General features: G+C 37.1%; 1 protein-coding gene across 1 annotated transcript in view; it reads right to left on the reverse strand.

Moving 5' to 3' along the window:
• Positions 1 to 18,152, reverse strand: part of cemip (cell migration inducing hyaluronidase 1) — a 159,744-nt gene that overhangs the window by 67,471 nt on the left and 74,121 nt on the right. The window contains exon 3 of the mRNA XM_028473612.1: positions 2,693 to 2,875. Coding sequence (XP_028329413.1) covers positions 2,693 to 2,747 — 55 coding nt within the window. The 5' untranslated portion in view covers positions 2,748 to 2,875. The remainder of the gene's footprint in view (positions 1 to 2,692; positions 2,876 to 18,152) is intronic.

An 18,152-nucleotide genomic window follows, 5' to 3' on the forward strand; every position in this document is an offset into this window, starting at 1 on the left:
ACTTTTCAGTCATCATGACTGAATTGTGGGGCAGCATTATCTGGTCTCCTTTGGTAAAGGATGCATCAGTGTTTCCTAGGCTAAAGGAGGGTATAAAGGAAGCATTGAACCTCCTTTCCTTAGCTTAAAAAGAATTGGAACGCTACATTTCATGGCCGCCACTTAAACACTTCCGGGAGTTAAGGTACAGTGGATAGAAAAGGAGAAAGGAGGGACTATTCAGACGCACCCTATGAGCACTGGCCTGTGCTGGTGTTTGTCAACCATCACTATGTCCGCTTGGTTAGCCTGAAGCTGATTGTCGGTCTGGAAGCTGAAGTCCCACAGGATCTTAGACCCGAGGGTGGTGTGTCCCATCAGGGTTTGAGAGCTTCCAGTCCATACTGGGTACAAGTTTCCTTATTGGCTCTAGTGCTCAGTGCTTGTTCTTGTGCTGCCATGATTAGTACCTCTGTGCCATTTGTTAATCCAGACTTTTCCAGCCACTGGTAGGACTTATTGATATCAGCCACTCCCTCTATCTGATGATGGTATGCTCCCTCTGGGGGTTTGTCTCTCCATGTTGCCTGCTCCTCTACTACGTTGTCCTCGCCTGGTGCAACTTACTATCCTTTGGAGCCATCTTCTTAATGTACTCCTGGAAAATTGATATTTTATCCTGCATAGTAATAATAATAATAATGCATCAATTTTATATAGCATTTTTTTTTGGGACTCAAGCTGCTTTGAAAAATAAATAAAAATAAAAAAATAAAAATAAAAGAAAGGTCAAGGAAAAGCAAATTTGAACAGGTGGGGTTTGAGAAGTGTTTTAAAGTGGTTCTGACGCTCATAATTCCTCTTTCCGCTTTGTGTATAGCCACAGGGGTGGAACCCTTCATGCATGGTAAGGAGCTTTATTGGGATTCCGATGTCCTTGCTGAATATCCTTGTGGTGTGGATTAGTGAAACGATGTTTAGCTCATTTTTTGCATACAGATTGATGTCATCCTTGTAGAGCAGGTGTCTGATTGTTACTCCTTTTCAGAATTGGTATCTATAGCCAGTTGTGTTAATCAGCTGACTGATGAGGTTGAGGCCTAGCTGAACAGCAGTGGTCAACTCCTGATACGATTCGATTCACGATACTGGGTTCACAATACGATTCTCTCACGATTTATTTTACAAAATGGGACTGTAAATGATGACTGAAAAATAATCCTTTATTTTTTTCAGGAAAAAACTAGAAAATACTGTATTATTTTCCTTTTATTTTTCATTGTCAAAAGAATCCCTTGATAAACTATTCAAAACAATGCAATTTAACTAAAAATAAATATTGAATGAAATAAATAAAGGAATAGTACAAATTAAGAAGAAGCCTATCAATTTAAATTCTGGTTCTATAATAAACAATGCAAAACTGCATAATAGTTCTTTTTCTTTTTAAAAGTGCAACTGAAAATGTATTTTGTGCCTTAACAATTAGACGTTAAAAAACCCCCAGTAATTTCACTGTATTTACATCAGATATTTGTTTGGACCAGCAGAGGGCGCTGATAACCCAGTGGTCGGTTGGCATGAAGATATTCATGCAGTGAAGAAGAGATGCTATGCGCTAGCAGACAGAGCTAATAGAAAAATGTGACTTTTACAGATATTCACGTAATATTACAGATATTCTTTTGGTGCTAAATGAGTAAGTAATCATTTATGAACATGTTTAAGAGTAGAAGGCGGCCAGAACCAAAGTAGTAGCAGATTATGCCCGCTGCCTACACTTCTGGACAAGAGAAGGATAAATAGATATATCTGCAGTTTAAAAAAAGTACTGTAATTCAATTTTCAGAGCATCGATATGAACCGTGATACCTATTAATCGATTTTTAACTGCCTTACGATTAATCGTTACATCCCTAGCTGACAATGAGTTGGCCTCTAGGGTGGTTATCCACATTCCCATGGAGTTCTTTACGAAGGCAGTTTGTGTCCATTCCAGCATCCATGTGTGCTGTTGGATTTCTTGTAGCCAATACAGTCGGTGCATAGGTTGGTATTCCTACTCTTGCAATCTCTACCACCAATATATTGCCAATTGCTTTCTGTGCATTGCTCAAGTACTGAGTCACGTGCCTACTTATGTTAGCCGCTACGATGCCTGATAGCAGTTTCCAATTTGTCAAGAGAGAGGTTATCTTGACACTTTGTCCGAGGTGTCCGACATTTGGATGGTTATTGGTTCTTAGATCCAGATCAAGCATCTGTCTCATGTGATACCTCCTGCTCCCATCTATCTCAGCTATTTGTTGTATTTCTAGGTGTGATAGCAGCAGCAGCTACGACTGTTGGGACACTTGTCATGACTGGTTTTGCTACTATCTGATGTCGGCAGGTAGCATTAGGGGAACCTAAAATATCAGGGGTCTTGCCGAAGAAACCCTTCTGGATGATGGTTAGTACCCCAGTCAAGATTGTCAAGCCAGTTCACTGTGTAACAACCCAATGTTCTAACGAACGAGCTATCCAGATATATATACACAGATTGTTGAAGCCTGCTCTGACAAAAGTGGTATTTATTTGACTGCAATGTAGTCAATCAAAAACATTTTTTTTCCATTACCTATCAAATATTTTTTATTACGGCTTGGGAAATGTAAAATATAGAAAATGGAGCAGTATACCCTATACAGACAGTATAAAAGGCTTAACTCACCTGCCTGGAGGCTGGGAAGCAGCAGAGCTGCCAGAAACACAACACATATCTTCATCCCTTATCGCGCTGCTGACAAGGTCAACACCTGATATTTCAAAGGCTGTGGCCGTCCTCCCAGTGGGCTTCAGACAAACTGTCAGAGTATGAAGTGTCTAGTTCACAAAAGGAGGCCACCAAAGGTACCTACAATGAAACATCACAATACAGAGGACTCAGTTAGACATGCATTAATGAGTAATTCTAAAGGACAGCCTGGTGCTCTGTCACAGTAGGTGTTCGGTCACATGTAAAACAATCCATGTATATTTCAGCACATCAAACCTCAAAGACATTATAATGAGAGCCCTTTTTACATAGTTTTCTTCAGAAGAGATTTCCACATAAACATTTTAACACAGAGCCACTCAATGGGTTGGTTAATAGCATTGCTGCTACACAGCATTAGGCTCCCCAGCTCCAGCTCATGTTTCCACCACAGTCTCTCCATGGGTGGGTGAATGCAGAGAAACGTGTAGTAGATTCATTCAGATGGATCCGTCAACATGTCTCTCCTAAAATACTTTCTAAAATATGTAACCATAATTAAAAGTTTGTCTGCTCTGACTCATCTGTACTGGTTTAACAGAGGTAGTTTAAAAATAATGTAACTTACCAAAATCTTAAAGGGGCAGTATTATGAAAAATCACTTTATAATGGTTTTGCTATTGTGATTATTATAGTTGTTATAGTTATTATAGTGACATGACTTTATCTTCATTCAGAGGGTCAAGGTGGAAAAAGTTGTTTCCTCTCTCCCTTGTTATTCCCCATTTCGTAAAAAGTCAGCTCCAAACGGGCGAGTTGGATTTTTCTTGCGTTGTGACTTCACATCATGAAAACTCCTCCTCCTGACAATCCTGGCTCGTCCTACCCTATGAGAATGTGAGCTCCTCCCTCTCAAACTACCTCACAGGTAAAACAAACACTGCGATTTAATAAAGAATATACATTATACTGTTATTTTTATATACAGTATGTAAAGCTACATACATGAAATGTGTTCTCTGCATTTGCCCCCTCCATGAGGAGCAGTGAGCAGCCACGTTGTAGCGCCCAGGGAGCAGTTCCACTTTTAGTAAGCGCCTTTGACATGATGTGACCCAAAGCGACACAGCGGTTGGACAAAACAATGGAATATCATCTTAAATGGACTATTCCTGTAATCAGTTGTGGTGAGGTGGGATGACAAGGAAGTGATGTAGCAGCTTCGGTGAGTGTTTAAAAGAGCTATAACTGTGATCAACACACACCCTGAAGCAGTGTTTGTCTGACTCACAATCACAATAGCCGCTTAAATAGTCAAAGTGTTTTACTGTAATGTGCAGTTTTTTGGCTGAGAACAATAACAAATAACAAAAGTGTGTGGATAGCAAAAGACCATCGCTATGGTAATAAAGCTGTGGCGTAGAGTCGGCGTCTACAGACACACCCACTCATGCATATGCATGAAAGCCTGTTTTTAGAAGCGTCATGAAATTGACTTTTCAGAGGGCTAAAACTCTGGAAAAAAAGGTGAGTTTGGGAAAATAAACCTCAAATACTATGTTGTTGGGTTTCTTAGAACAAATGGATAAAAAATAGTATAATACTGGACCTTTAACATGAACAAATAATAATATGAATTTGAGCATATGCAGTAAACCTGTTACATTTTTATTATGTGATATAATATTGATACTTGGGTTATCTTTTGTGAATAGATCGACACATTCAGTATTAACATAGTACCTCAGATTAAATACCTGGTCACCATTATATGCTCCAAACTTAAAAAACTTTAAAGACAAGATGCCCAGTGAGTTCTCTTGTTTTTTTTTTTTTTTGTTTTTTTCAAAAACAAGAGATACTGGGATTTTAAACAGTGCAAGTATAGTTTATGTGTTCGGGGGAAAAGTAGTTTTCTCACCGAAAATGAGAAAACCAAGGACGAAAACGTTGCGTCCAAGAACCAAAAATGTACTTTTGGGCCATTTTTGGCCGAATATTTTTGGTGGCCAAATTTTTGGTGCATCACTAGTTTAAATTTCACCCTAATATTCACTCAGTCACTGCAAAGACTGTGACAATGTCATGTTATTTTCTATACTACCATGATCACAGACGCAAACACACTTTTTCACGAGCAGGGTTAGAAAAGTTTGGATGACCAAAAACATTTCACAAAAAATAATACATTTTTAACACTCTTTACAAAAAATGCTGATTCCTGCAATAAATTCATTAATTCTCATTAATAAAAGGACACTTTGCTTTTTAATTACTCATTTAATCACTCATAACGTACACTGCAAGATTAAGCATGACCTCTACAGAATAGGCCGACCAGCGTGCTAAAATTTTCATGGCAGATTTAATTAGCTTAAGCTAAAATGTAGCTTAGTGGGTTGTGAATATGAAGGGACACAATATTATTTAATGATCATTTAACTTCATGTGTAATTAGCTCTCTGTCTATATAAGGGAGTCTATGCACCTATGCACTGGCACATTATTTCCAACTTAATGAGCCACTGCTGCACTGCCATAAGCTGCTGGTACTGCTCGTCTGTATTGTCTTCTTGCCAACATAACTAATCTCTTCCCAAGATGCTTTTGTTTATAAATGCTAGTGCATTTGCTCTTCCATTAATCTGTCTCTTCGTTCACGAGTCACAGCTGTAGAGTAAACATTTATTTTAAGGTAGTATAAGACTGCATATTATTATCATATATTATCTCATCTTAAAGCAGATTAATTCTTCAGCTGCTGTGCAAAAAATACTTTTTTTCCCTGCTGGAAATGTACCCATTTCAGATAATACGTGCGAGGCGTGCTGCTGCTGCAGTTACTGTAGATTTAATGGCTTAATAAGGAACTTATCGTTTCTTGTGTATCTGCTTTATATTTAACTTAAGATGAATAATTAAAGGGTCTTAATCTTCTCTGCAAAATACCTTGTCATCAGTCTTTAGCACAGCACACAGCAATTTATCTGCTGAAGCAGTCTAAATATGTGATTGGCAATTATGCACTAATCTATATTTTTAACATCACTCTACCAATGTGTAAATGTGGCCATTAGTGGCAAAATTAAAATGGATTCTGATGTGATCAGCGACCAGTAATTCTTATTGTCATTTACTAGACGAAATGCATTAATTAGTAAAGGAGTAGATCTTCACATTATATATTTAACGGTTCTTCATTGGTGGAAATAAAGAAAACTGATGTATAGTCCATAAATATGATTGTATGTATCGTAAATCTTTTCTGTTCTTCTGCATGTTTCCAAATCATCTCATTCTAAACTCTATGAATCATATCTCCAACACTCCATCTTCAGGTCACTACGCTGACATTTTCCCAGTGGCATAAACGTCATCAGAATACAATAAATATGTATTATTAAATTGCTCCTCCTATTGTATCATCACAGCTTCCTACTTGACGGGGAGCCAGTGTTAAAACTTAAGAATAGGTGTCACATGATGTCACACTGGATTATCCAGTCAACAGCATTCTGGACCACTTGTAGGCGGTTCACAGAAGTGATACTAAGACATGTAAACAGTTAAATAAAAATAATCAAGCCTTGATGAGACAAAAGCATGGACAATCATCTCCAGCTCAGGTCTGGATACAGCAAATCTGAGTTTTGCTATATTCCGTAGGTGATAAAAGGAAGAGCGGACCAAACTATTTACATGCTGGTCTAGACTCAGAGCCTGACCAATATGGACCCCCAGATTATGCAGGGCAGGTTTAACAGTAGAAGAAAGAAAACCAAGACGTTTCTTTACCTCATGAACAATATGTTCAGGAGCAGAGATAAGAACCTCTGTCTTATCAGTTTTCAACTGGAGAAAATTACTTGACATCCAAGCTTTTATGCATTTTACAAAGTCAAGCAGAACAGACAGCTTGGAGACATTGTGTGGTTTAAGACATGTACTGTATAGCTGAGTGTCATCTGCATCTTTAAAAGTTCTGACAAGATGCACCAGAAGGAGCAAATACAACAAGAACAACAGAGGGCCCAAAACAGATCCTTGGGGAACACCACGAAACAGATTTTCTACAAATGAAGCATGTTTACCAACAGTAACTGAAAATGATCTGTCTAATAAATAAAAAGAGAACCAGTTTAGGGCTGTTCCAGGGACACCCACCCACTGCTAGAGTCTCACAATCAACACACTATGCTCCGCAGTGTTGAAAGGACACTGAGATCCAGGAGGACCAGGACTGAGCATTCTCCAGTGTCAGCCTGCATTAGGAGATCATTACTGACCCTAACAAGGGCAGTTTCTGTTGAATTACACTGGCGGAAACCGGACTGAAATTTATCTAAAATGTTGTGCTCATCCAAGACAGATGTAAGCTGGTTAGCAACCACGTTTTCTAGGACCTTAGAAATAAAAGGCAGTTTGGAAATAGGCCTGAAGTTCTCAGGGAGAAAGGGGTCAAGATGAGTTTTTAAAAAAAAAGTGGTTTAACAGCAGCATGTTTAAAAGAGAATGGAACCAGGCCAGATGTTAATGAGTTATTAATTATGCGAGTAGATATGAGCCAGTTGAGTTTGTTGGGCAGAGGAGTGGGTATGATGTCAAGGGAACAGGAAGACGCTTTCATGCCACCTATTATTTTTTCCAGTTCATTTAAAGAGGTCGTGGATAAAAATCTCCAAAATCGGTGGCCAAGAAGGACAATGTAAATGAGGGAATAATATTTGAACAGATGTTACATATTTTTCTAATAAAAAAAAAAGGAAAGTAAATCATTGCACTCATTAACAGTGGAAATTGGGACAGAAGGTGCAGGAGGAGATGCAATATCCCTCTTTGAGATTAGATTTGCAAAATATGTAGCTCTGGCATCCTTGACCAAATTATTAAAATCCGTTAGGAGCTCTTTTAAGTAATAATAAAAGGCCTTCAAGTTGGTGGATTTCCACCAATGCTCCATTATACAACAGGTAAGTTTTAAGGAGCGAATAATGTAATTCATCCATGGACAAGAAGATTTAAAATTTAGATTTTTATTTTTACCGGCGCAATTTCATCCAAGATTGACAGACTGTGTTCATTGAGCAACTGCACTTGACAGTCAACATCACCATCTGGTAGCATAAATGAGCCAGAAGTAAAATCATTCGAAAAGTCATTTGCAGAGTTACTATTAAAAATGCGTGAGTGAGTCTCAGGCTGACCTGTTAACACATCCACATTAAAAGAAAGGTTAAATGAAACACATTTATGATCAGAAATAAAAGTGTGCTCATTAAAAAACAGCGTCAGTGTTTATACTAAGAGTAAAAACCAAGTCCAGAGTATGTCCTCTGACATGCGTAGGACCCCACACATGCTGCGCCAGATTAAAATTCTCAGTGATGCTCATGAAACTGGAGGCTAATCTATCTGCAGCGTCATCAATGTGAATGTTAAAGTCACCAAGAATCAGTGGCGCAATAAGAACCGCAATAACGCAATGCAATTAATGCAGTTATTTATTATGATTTGCGTTTTCCTTCACAATAAATAACAATAACAAGTAGTGTAATTACTAGGGATGTAACGATTAATCGTAAGGCAGTTAAAAATCGATTCATAGGTATCACGGTTGATATCGATTTTCTGACAATTGAATCGCAATACTTTTTTTAACCAGCAGAGGGCGCTATCCGGAAGTGTTGGCGGCGGGCGGAGTCTGCTAATACATTCTTTCTGGCTGCCTTCTACTCTTAAATATGTTAATAAATGATTCATTACCCCTTTAGCATCGAAAGAATATCTGTAATATTACTTGAATATCTGTAAAAGTCACGTTTTTTTATTAGCTCTGTCTGCTAGCATAGCTTCTCTTCTTCACTGCAAGATATCTGCATGCCAACCGACCACTGTATTACCAGCGCCCTCTGCTGGTCCAAACAAATATGACATAAATCAGTGCAATCGGTTTTTTTTAAAGTCCAATTGTTAAGGCACAAAATACATTTTCAGTTGCACTTTTAAAAGAAAAAAAACTATTATGCAGTTTTGCATTGTTTATTATAGAACCAGATTTTAAATTAATAGGCTTCATTTTCATTTGTATTATTCCTTTATTTATTTCATTCAAGATTTATTTTTAGTTAAATTGCATTGTTTTGAATAGTTTATCAAGGAATTCTTTTGACAATGAAAAATATAAGGAAAATAATACATTATTTTCTAGTTTTTTTCCCAAAAAACAAATTTGTCTACAGTCCCATTTTGTAAATGAAAAAATCGTGAGAGAATCGTATCGTGAACCCAGTATCGTGAATCGAATCGTATCGGGAGTTGAGTGAATCGTTACATCCCTAGTAATTACAAGTAGTAATTATACACATTTGAGGTTTAACATTTCCAACTATTAACATTCAAGGAAACTATATACAAAACAAGTAAAACAAAGTTTTTTACAAAGTAGAGCAATTTAACGCTTGTAAACTCTATATAGCTTAGTGTACTGTCATAAAAGGATAAGTAAAAAAAAAAAAAAATTATTATGGGAATAAACACAATTCTTGTAAAGGTAAGATTAAACGAAAAAAATTAAAAGCTAAAAGGTGTTTTATACACAACTACACACTACAATTACAAATCAACCCCAAAACACACCCTAAATTGGGTTTCACTTTTTTAGTGCTTTGTTGAAACTAAAAACGTACCCGTGTTGCCATGGTGTGGGCAAAGTCATGAGTCATGTCCTCATATGTTAGCTTTTCACCTATGGTGTGGTTTATGCTTATCACTGCCAAACTACTTGCCCTTTATTATTATTTTGTCAAAAACATTTTATTTAAATAGATAATAGTTAAATAAATAAATACAATAATAGTTTGGACACATTTGATAACAATTTATCTGATTATAATGTAATAATAATTACATTTATAGCAAAGCTGTAAAGGAGAAAATGACAAGACTATTTATTTATTTGTGGGTTTGATTAGACATTTTAATGAACCCCATGTGGGACTCATCGGTCACTAATTAAAATGGTCCGTAAGAAACGGCCATAGAAAAAAATGGCCATAGAAACGACTGCGTTCAGGGGAAATATGAGACAGATGCAGCACAGACTGAAAAATAAAAAGCTTTAAAAGATAAGGAGATGTTTTCTAGTTTCAAGAATGTCCCTCATTCCACTTCTCATCGTTATTGACTCTGTTTAACCGTCGACATTATACACTGTTGTTCGCTGAAGCAACATTTAAAGCAGATTTTAAGTGAATATCTGCAGCAGATACCACTGCACACTTTCACAGGTGTGGAGAAACACATTCCTCTATGATTAATCAGGAATGATTAACACAGGTGGTAATTATACCATACAAGTCTAATAAAAAAAAATAATGTTATTTTCAAAGAGTGAAGCATGCATAAGAAACAGAGAACTGAGAAAAGCACAAGTGTAAGAGGAATGTGTTCCATGTTCTTCTGCCAAGTTTCAGTAATGAAAAAGTCTAAGCTCGTGGACTGGATCATGTCATTAAACACAAATGATTTATTCGTTATAGAATTAACATTTACAAGCGCTATCCTGAGTGTAATGACCTCCCCCCACCCCCCATTAATGAATAAAAATAGATAGTTTTTTCCAAGTCTATACACAGTGTGTACATATCATTATTTTTTTTAAATATCAAGATAAAACAATGCAACACAACAAACCATTGAAAAAAAAAAATACAACCTATTTTAACATTTTGAATAATGCACTATAATACAATATAACACCAACAGGTATAGTGCAAATGTCTCGATGGAACAATAATAAAAATGGTGCAGAACAAAGTTTCAGAACAAGGAAATTTATACTTTATACTTTATAATTTATACTAACGAGTAAAACTCCAGTTTTACTCATTAGTAACACAAATGTTAAAACCAAAGAACACAATGTGCAAACAACACAATAGAATTATATAGAATAGAACAAGAATTAAAACAAAAAATATATAAATATGGGCAGAAGATTAGCAGGAATAGTTGCAGATTTTTAATATTAATATTAAATTAAGACAAAACACGTACAGTGATTGTAAATGGGTGTGTTTCATGTTTATTATACCTTTTTAAATTGTAATTAAAAAAAATTGGGGGGGGGGGGCAATTTGGTGCCCCTCTTGCAGATTGCATCCTAGGTGGCTGCCTGTGTTGTCTGTCAGGAAGGCCGGCCCTGGCCGGACAAGGAAGCGCGTGGTAAAGCACCTAGCTGGTGGGGAAACACTGTGAACACAGGTGAACTCTGGGGACTGGGGGGGGGGGGGGAATCACTCCAGGACAGCCGGGGAGGATGGGACGAAGACACATAGGTCTCATATTTCTAGCTACAGGCAAATGAAGGTAATTCTGCAAATCGGTGGGAGAGATGAAGGTGAAACTCTTCAGAAACGAACGGCGCCGATTTCCGACGACTCCTCACTTCTACAGCCGCCTCAGCTTCACCTGAATTCCAGCCTTTTTCCTCGCTTTCTTCGGTGCCGCCGGCAGCAGCTTTGTTGGTGGAGGTCACCACCAGGATCATTGTCCGCCGGCATGAACAGAGCTAACCCATATTTCAGGCTGTCAGCCCATGGGAATGGGAATGGATGGCTATGATCCACCATGGATGATCTAATCCATATGAGAGTCTGACGATCGTTGACGAGTAGAAGGACAAACAACAGTAAACACAGGACAGGTAGAAGAGAGCGAGTAAAGCAGGCAGAGGCCAGGCCAAACACTGGCGCCGTCATAGAAAATTATAGTGGCACCTGCTTCCTGATTCTGTGAAGTCCCGCCACAGGCCAATAAAAGCCATGATGGAAAAAAAAAAAAATAACTAGGAACCCCAGCAGATACGTATTGTATGTGAGCCTCCTGTCATACATAATGTTTGAAAGAAGATGGCTAGAAATACAGTATAGGTGAGAGTGAAGATCATGTGGAGTAAAATTATAAGGAAACAGGTTATCTAAAAAAAGTGCCAGTCACATCTAAAGACGTGAATTTTAGGAGACATTGTGACGAAGCTCTCTGGTGAATATCTAACTTGCACCATGATGTAGTGACCAACCGGTGACATGTAGGTGGCAGCCTTTGGATGAGAGATCACCCGTGATGGGCAGAGATCAGAGGGAGAGGAGAGGAGTTTAGGAGACAGAAAATGGGGCTATGAGAGTTAATGCTGAAGTTCTCAGCAGCTTACAGCAGCGCACACTCGATCAGAGCATGTGTGGAATCTAAGTGGACTATTGTGTCACAAATGGTGAGAGGAATGCCAAAATACAGTAAGCAAACCACTCAATTCTGACCTAAATAACCAAGTAATAATAATGTTGCCATCAAAAGCCTAGTCTCAGTGTTGTTTTTGTAATTTTATAGAAGGAACCCAATGTTGAGGTGTCACTAAAGCAAAAAAAATTGCGTTGAGTTTTTCTGAGATTTTTTGTCACAAACTGGCAATTTGTGTGAAACTTGCCTCTATTCAACTGCTGGTTACAGAAGAACAAAAGAAGCTATAAACAAAATTCTTTTTTCTGATGAAATTAGAGAGTCTAATTATTCAGAATCTGGTTTCAGATGTCAGATTATGTGGGTCTTTAAAAATCAGTCAAAATGCTCTAAAATGACTGGCACTGAGGGGATAGAAATTTTGAAAATGGCTGGCACTGAATGAGTGAACGTGGAGGCACCAGAAGTGTTGTTGGAAATAAATGCAAAATCAGAATATCTTAGCTCTTTGATTCTGTCCTTAAAACTGTTAAAACAAGTCTAAGCATATTTCTAATCTGATATAATGTCGGTGCATATAGTAAAAGTTAGCTAAGTGGCACACATACATATCATCTAACTATAAGTCACTAAAGTAAATATTGAATTGGATTGAAAGACATTTCAAAGACAGCAATGCAAACAACCCCATTGAATGTGGTGTGATCTAGTTTACTGAGGGAAAAAAACAGAAATAAAGGGAGGCTGTATTTTGAAAAATGAGTGCATTTTACTTCAATAGCTATACTCCTCCAGGGCCTTTCCCTTTCTACCAGCAGTCAACCTTTGCAAAAAGCCTTTTTAGTGGCAAAGCTTTGTGCAGCCTGAGATAAAGTGACTTACTGAGGCATCACTTACAGGCATTTAGGTGTAGGGCATGAGCTGGACAACAAGGTGAAAGATCCCCAAAAGACCTGGCAAAAGAAATGGATTCTGTAGTTCTATAGGAAAACATTTCCTAATTCATTTGTGTATGAAGTGGCAACAAAATTCCAATAAATGAAAGAAAACTAAAATATTTTTACAGTCAGTTTTAATATGTATTTTCAACCATAGTTTGTAAATAACTACACTTTGATCAGATTGATCAGGTCTGTACGGACGAATAGATGGATGTATGGATGGGTTGATGGATGAACGAATGAATCATGGTCTATATTAGCAGTAAGCTTAAATATATTTGTAACAAATAAATCCCATCTGTAAAGTGGCAAAACTTTTTGTAGGTCTTTTTCTCTGTATTGCTCACATTTACATGTATAAATAGCAGGTGTGTGGATTTTGGCCTTCACCTTCCCCTTACTCGTGTTTCTCTTTCTCAGTGTTGACCTTTGTGGTTACAGAGCACAGCTTTCATAGCTCGTTCCTGCCTTTCTAAATGAATGGATTTGCCTCCGGGGTGATGGAAAAAAAATGCTTCATACATTCACTGAAAAGATGTTATGGTGTGTGGTGCAGCTAGTAATACTGGCCACGATTTTTTTTAATTCTGATTGAATTATTCTGAATTAAATCATTCTGAATTAAAGTGTTCTGCTTCATGTTTACATGGAAATAGTAAATCCAAATTGAGGTTTACATGGAAAACAGGTTCATTCGGCTTTATTCAGTTTTCCTTTCAGTCTGGGGGTTAGAAAGGGGGCGAACGTGACGTATCAAGTCTATCGGAAAAAAACACACAACAAACCTTTTCTTTTTGGCAACAACATAGAAGATCACGTAAGAAGAACTATTTTCACTTTTATTTTTGTTGTAGTTTTGAAGCAACAGATCAACAATAACATAGTGTTTCACTTTGGTACGCTGAGGAGAAGAAGGAAATAGAAGTCGTACTTTGGCCAATCAGAGCCAGCGGTTAATGCAACAGCTGCTCTACCTTCACTATACAAGATGGTGAGTGAAAAATTAACTTTATAATGATCCGCGTGTCATTAGTGAAACTACAATTCTTCATGTGCCTGATGAAGCCGGTTGTTTTTGCCGATGTCCGTGAAAATGTCCACATGTTTATGCATCTGTCCATCCACCTTTTTCATTATATCCATGTCTTTTATGGCTCTTATTAAATACATAGGCTCGAGTCCCATCGAGTGGCCATCTTGGATCATGTCAATGACCGTAATCAATTTGAAGTGGAATTAAGCATTTCCAAGATTGAGTAATTCAGAATTAAAATAAAAATAGACCAGCAACAAAATTCAGATTTAAGTTTAATTCAGAATTACATTTGCATTCAGAATTAGCTGTTTACAACGTCAGTTTAAAGAGAATTTCACTTTTATTTTGAATTAAAGGGGATTTAAAGCTCTCATGTAAATGTGGCCAATGAGGCAACACAGTATTTTCACCAAAAGTTGTCCTCTAATGTGTTAAGACTGTTTTTAAAATGCTTTTCACAAGTTAATGTTCCTTAGCCAAACGCATTTCACCTCTTTTCAATAGAAAAAAAGCTACTATTTATCTGCTCCTAACATTACCATCAACACATTGTAGGGAGTTAAGTGTGGAGATCACATTTTGTCTGGAGAGCGTGAGACGCCCATGGAGCTAAAAATATGTATATCATTAGCAACATCCTGAGGCCTGCAGTGACAACTGCTAATAGGATTCACTCAGCAGCCAGTCAGCCAGTTTTAATATGAGCACTTCCTGCACAAACACTTTCACACACAGGAAACGGTTCAGGCCAGAGAGCTGGTGTGAGTGCTTTTGTGTGCATTTTTGTGTGCGTCTTTGTGCCGTCCTCAAACTTATCTTAACAAGGTTAACATTAGCATAAAAATGTGCAACAAGACAAATGAAGGCCAGCCTGTCACACAAAAATGCACATCACAAATACACACACACACGGCATCCACAAAGCATGTGGGTCAATTACATTTTTCAATTTACAATTACGTAATCAATTATCCATTATGGATTTCAATGCAATTATGATTACGGTGACCATTACAATTATTATTTGTCCTCCAAAAGTCCATTTTAATTATGTTCAATTAAATTAAATTACAACAATAGTCATCTCAAAGTGCTATCAAAATGTAAAATTCTTCAGAAAAATCAAAAAACCCAACAAATCCACATGAACATGTTCTGAATGACAAAAGTTTAATTACATCTAATTTGTTTTCATCTCTTGGTTACCTTCTTAGGCTTCCTAATCAATGAAAATACTGGTATTAATATTTTTGGTGTGGGTATCTGAGTCTTTTTTCTGTCTGTATAATCCTCTAAAATGGTAAAATGATCCTAAAGAAAAGTGACGGGTAGTGGGAAATTTGATATGAAACACATTTTAATAATTGTTAACTATGTGTGTGTAAGCCGTAGAACTGTAACATGGTTCCACAGGTTTGCATTTAAATAAATTGTGAAGTTTTTATAGAATTTCCATGCCAATTACAATTACAAAGTCAATTATCTGAACTAAATTACAACAGCAAAAGAGTTTTTTTCAATTAAAATAAAAATTACAATTATGTCATAATTGTAACTAATTATTAATTATGCGATTACAATTGCAATTGACCCCAACCCTGCTTTAGATTTTAAGAAATCACCAATTTATCATAGTTAAATTAAATCTTACATATAACATCCAACTGGTTTTTTAGGGATTTACCAGATATGCATGAGCAAGTATAGTGTAATGTTGAGTCATGAGGGTTGGGGTCAATTACATTTCTCAATTACAATTATCTTCAATTATCCATGTTCAATTACAACTCAATTATTATTATTCTACTGAAAGTCAATTACAACTATGTAATATATACACACACACACACACACATTAATTTGGGCTTGATGAAATTGAAAAAAATCCCAAGGCCCACCAACATGTACAAAAAATTCAACTTTGTAGCCTATATTAACTATATACAATCATTCTTATCAAAGTGTCTCGAATATCAATCAAATAAACACAAAGAAAAAAGTTTTTTATGACATTTCATATTTATTTTTTCTAAAAAAAAAAAAAAGTGCAATTACCAATATGCAGTAATTCTTATAAGTGATTTTAATTGGAATCAAATGAACAACAAAAACAAAAAAAAAACAATTATAAATTATTTCAAAATATACATCATGGGACATAAAACAACAGAAACATAACAGAAACTCTGGGACATGCACAATAATTCCATTGTACCTGTTCTTTTTAACTTGTAAATATGGCAATAAACTCTATTCTATTTTATTCGAATCATTGCTAAAACGAATCATTACACCCCCACTCAAGACTGAAAGTACTTGGGTTTGAGTAAGAAAAGAGTAACTAAACCCCAAACCCACTTTTTTCTGCTGAATACATATGTATTTGGTTATTAAGTACCGGTACTGATGTTGATTGAGCCTAGCTCCACTCTTCACATTTTAGTAAAATTATTTTAATTTTGCATATTTTGTTGGCCTCTCCGGAGGGTTTCCTCCAATCACAGCCTTCGGTGAGTATTGATTGACAGGCAATGAGGAAGTCCACTGTGTTCCATGTGCGGTGATGTTTTTGACTCTGAGCTTCCATAAAGATCAGATTCCGGTCTATTCATGCTGTGTATTTACAGACATGCTATGAGTGTATTCCCGTCTGTCTTACAGTGTGTGTACGTCTTATCACTATGTGCGCGAGAGCAGGATCGTTTGCCCCTGAGTGGTGTCTGTAAGGCTGTGTGTGAGCTTCACGTTGTGATTGTGTGTGCCTGTAGTTGTAGGGACACATTTCAGCTTATAAACTCGCAATGTGTGTGTGTGTGTGTGTGTGTGTGTGTGTGTGTGTGTGTGTGTGTACAGACACATCATTGTTTGTATTACCGTCTGTATCTGCAAACAGCGGTATGGGCTGACAGAGTGGGCGTGTCTTACTGCTACAGCAGTAACGGCCATAATCAAGGCATGTTTTGAATTTCCCTCCTAGTGGCAGGTCAGCAGAAAACAGGGGTTTAGTTACTCTTTAAGTTTAAGCAGTGATTTCTTTAGCAATAATTCATGTTTGTCGAAAACAAACTAGTAATGTTTGGTACTGGTGCTATGGATGAGGGAGTCACTCGTGAAAGAAGCTTCAATGTCTGTGAACACGTCCCACATCAATGAATTTCCAGTGCATTCCTATAGTGTCCCACGAGACTCACTACTCACACTTCAGTGGCTGGAATCAGATTTTCCGCTCTGAAACTATTTTCTTTCTTGAAAGAGGAAACAGGCAGGAACAGGAAAAATAAGAAAAGATAAAGACTCCTATAATTAGGTCGTCTTTTTAATATGCCCACGTAATGACAGGCAATGAAGCGATCACATCAAAATGGCACAGACAAAGACAGACAAAGGAAATATTCTTCACCTCTCTATGAAACCATTAGTCATTCTTCCTTTGGATCTCCATCACACTGGGAATTGTCATTAAGTGATTCAGTCAGATTAATGAAATGGAAAGAGCCTGTAGCCATGAGCTACAGTATGTGCAGAGATTGAAAAATTGTTCTTCATGACCAAGGCAATGTCAACTTTTCTAGCATGTGAGAAAGCAAAAGCCACACAAAATGTGAGGACTAAAATGCAAGTTGATTTGTTTAAAAACAAATAAACAACCATCTTTTTTATTTGATTGGTCAAAGCCCTGAAATATTTGGCTTTAAGAGCAAAAAGCTTAAGGGACTGACATTAAGAACACTGTCTCTGAAATACTAAAATAATGGAATATTCTAGGTTTGAATTATTCAAAGAAATGATATACTGTAACTAGCAGGGTTTTACAAAGCGAGCGTTTCACTCATATTTGCCCCCAAAGAACATGTGTGGGCCCTGAAAACAATTTAGTCGCATATTGTGCAAAAACAGATAAATACCAACCATACAGTCTACATAACACGGGTGCCCAATGTCTATGTTAATAATTATTCTTTTCGGTGTGTCACGTTAATATTCATCATTAAAATGGAACTTGCCCCTTGACTGACCTACAGTGAATCAATTCTGTGTTCACGTCTTTTCTCAAACACAAAGCATTGCACAGATATAAATGACACAAAACAGCGTATACCACCAGCAAGCGAACCTTGCCTGCAACATGGATTCTCCTGGTGTTCAGAAACACCAGAATCCATCTTGTGCTGTTCCCGCCTTTGCCTTTTGAATCCAAACTGAAACGGTTTGAACCAATCA

Source organism: Gouania willdenowi, chromosome 3, assembly GCF_900634775.1.
Source record: "Gouania willdenowi chromosome 3, fGouWil2.1, whole genome shotgun sequence".
In the NCBI taxonomy this organism is placed as follows: domain Eukaryota; kingdom Metazoa; phylum Chordata; class Actinopteri; order Blenniiformes; family Gobiesocidae; genus Gouania; species Gouania willdenowi.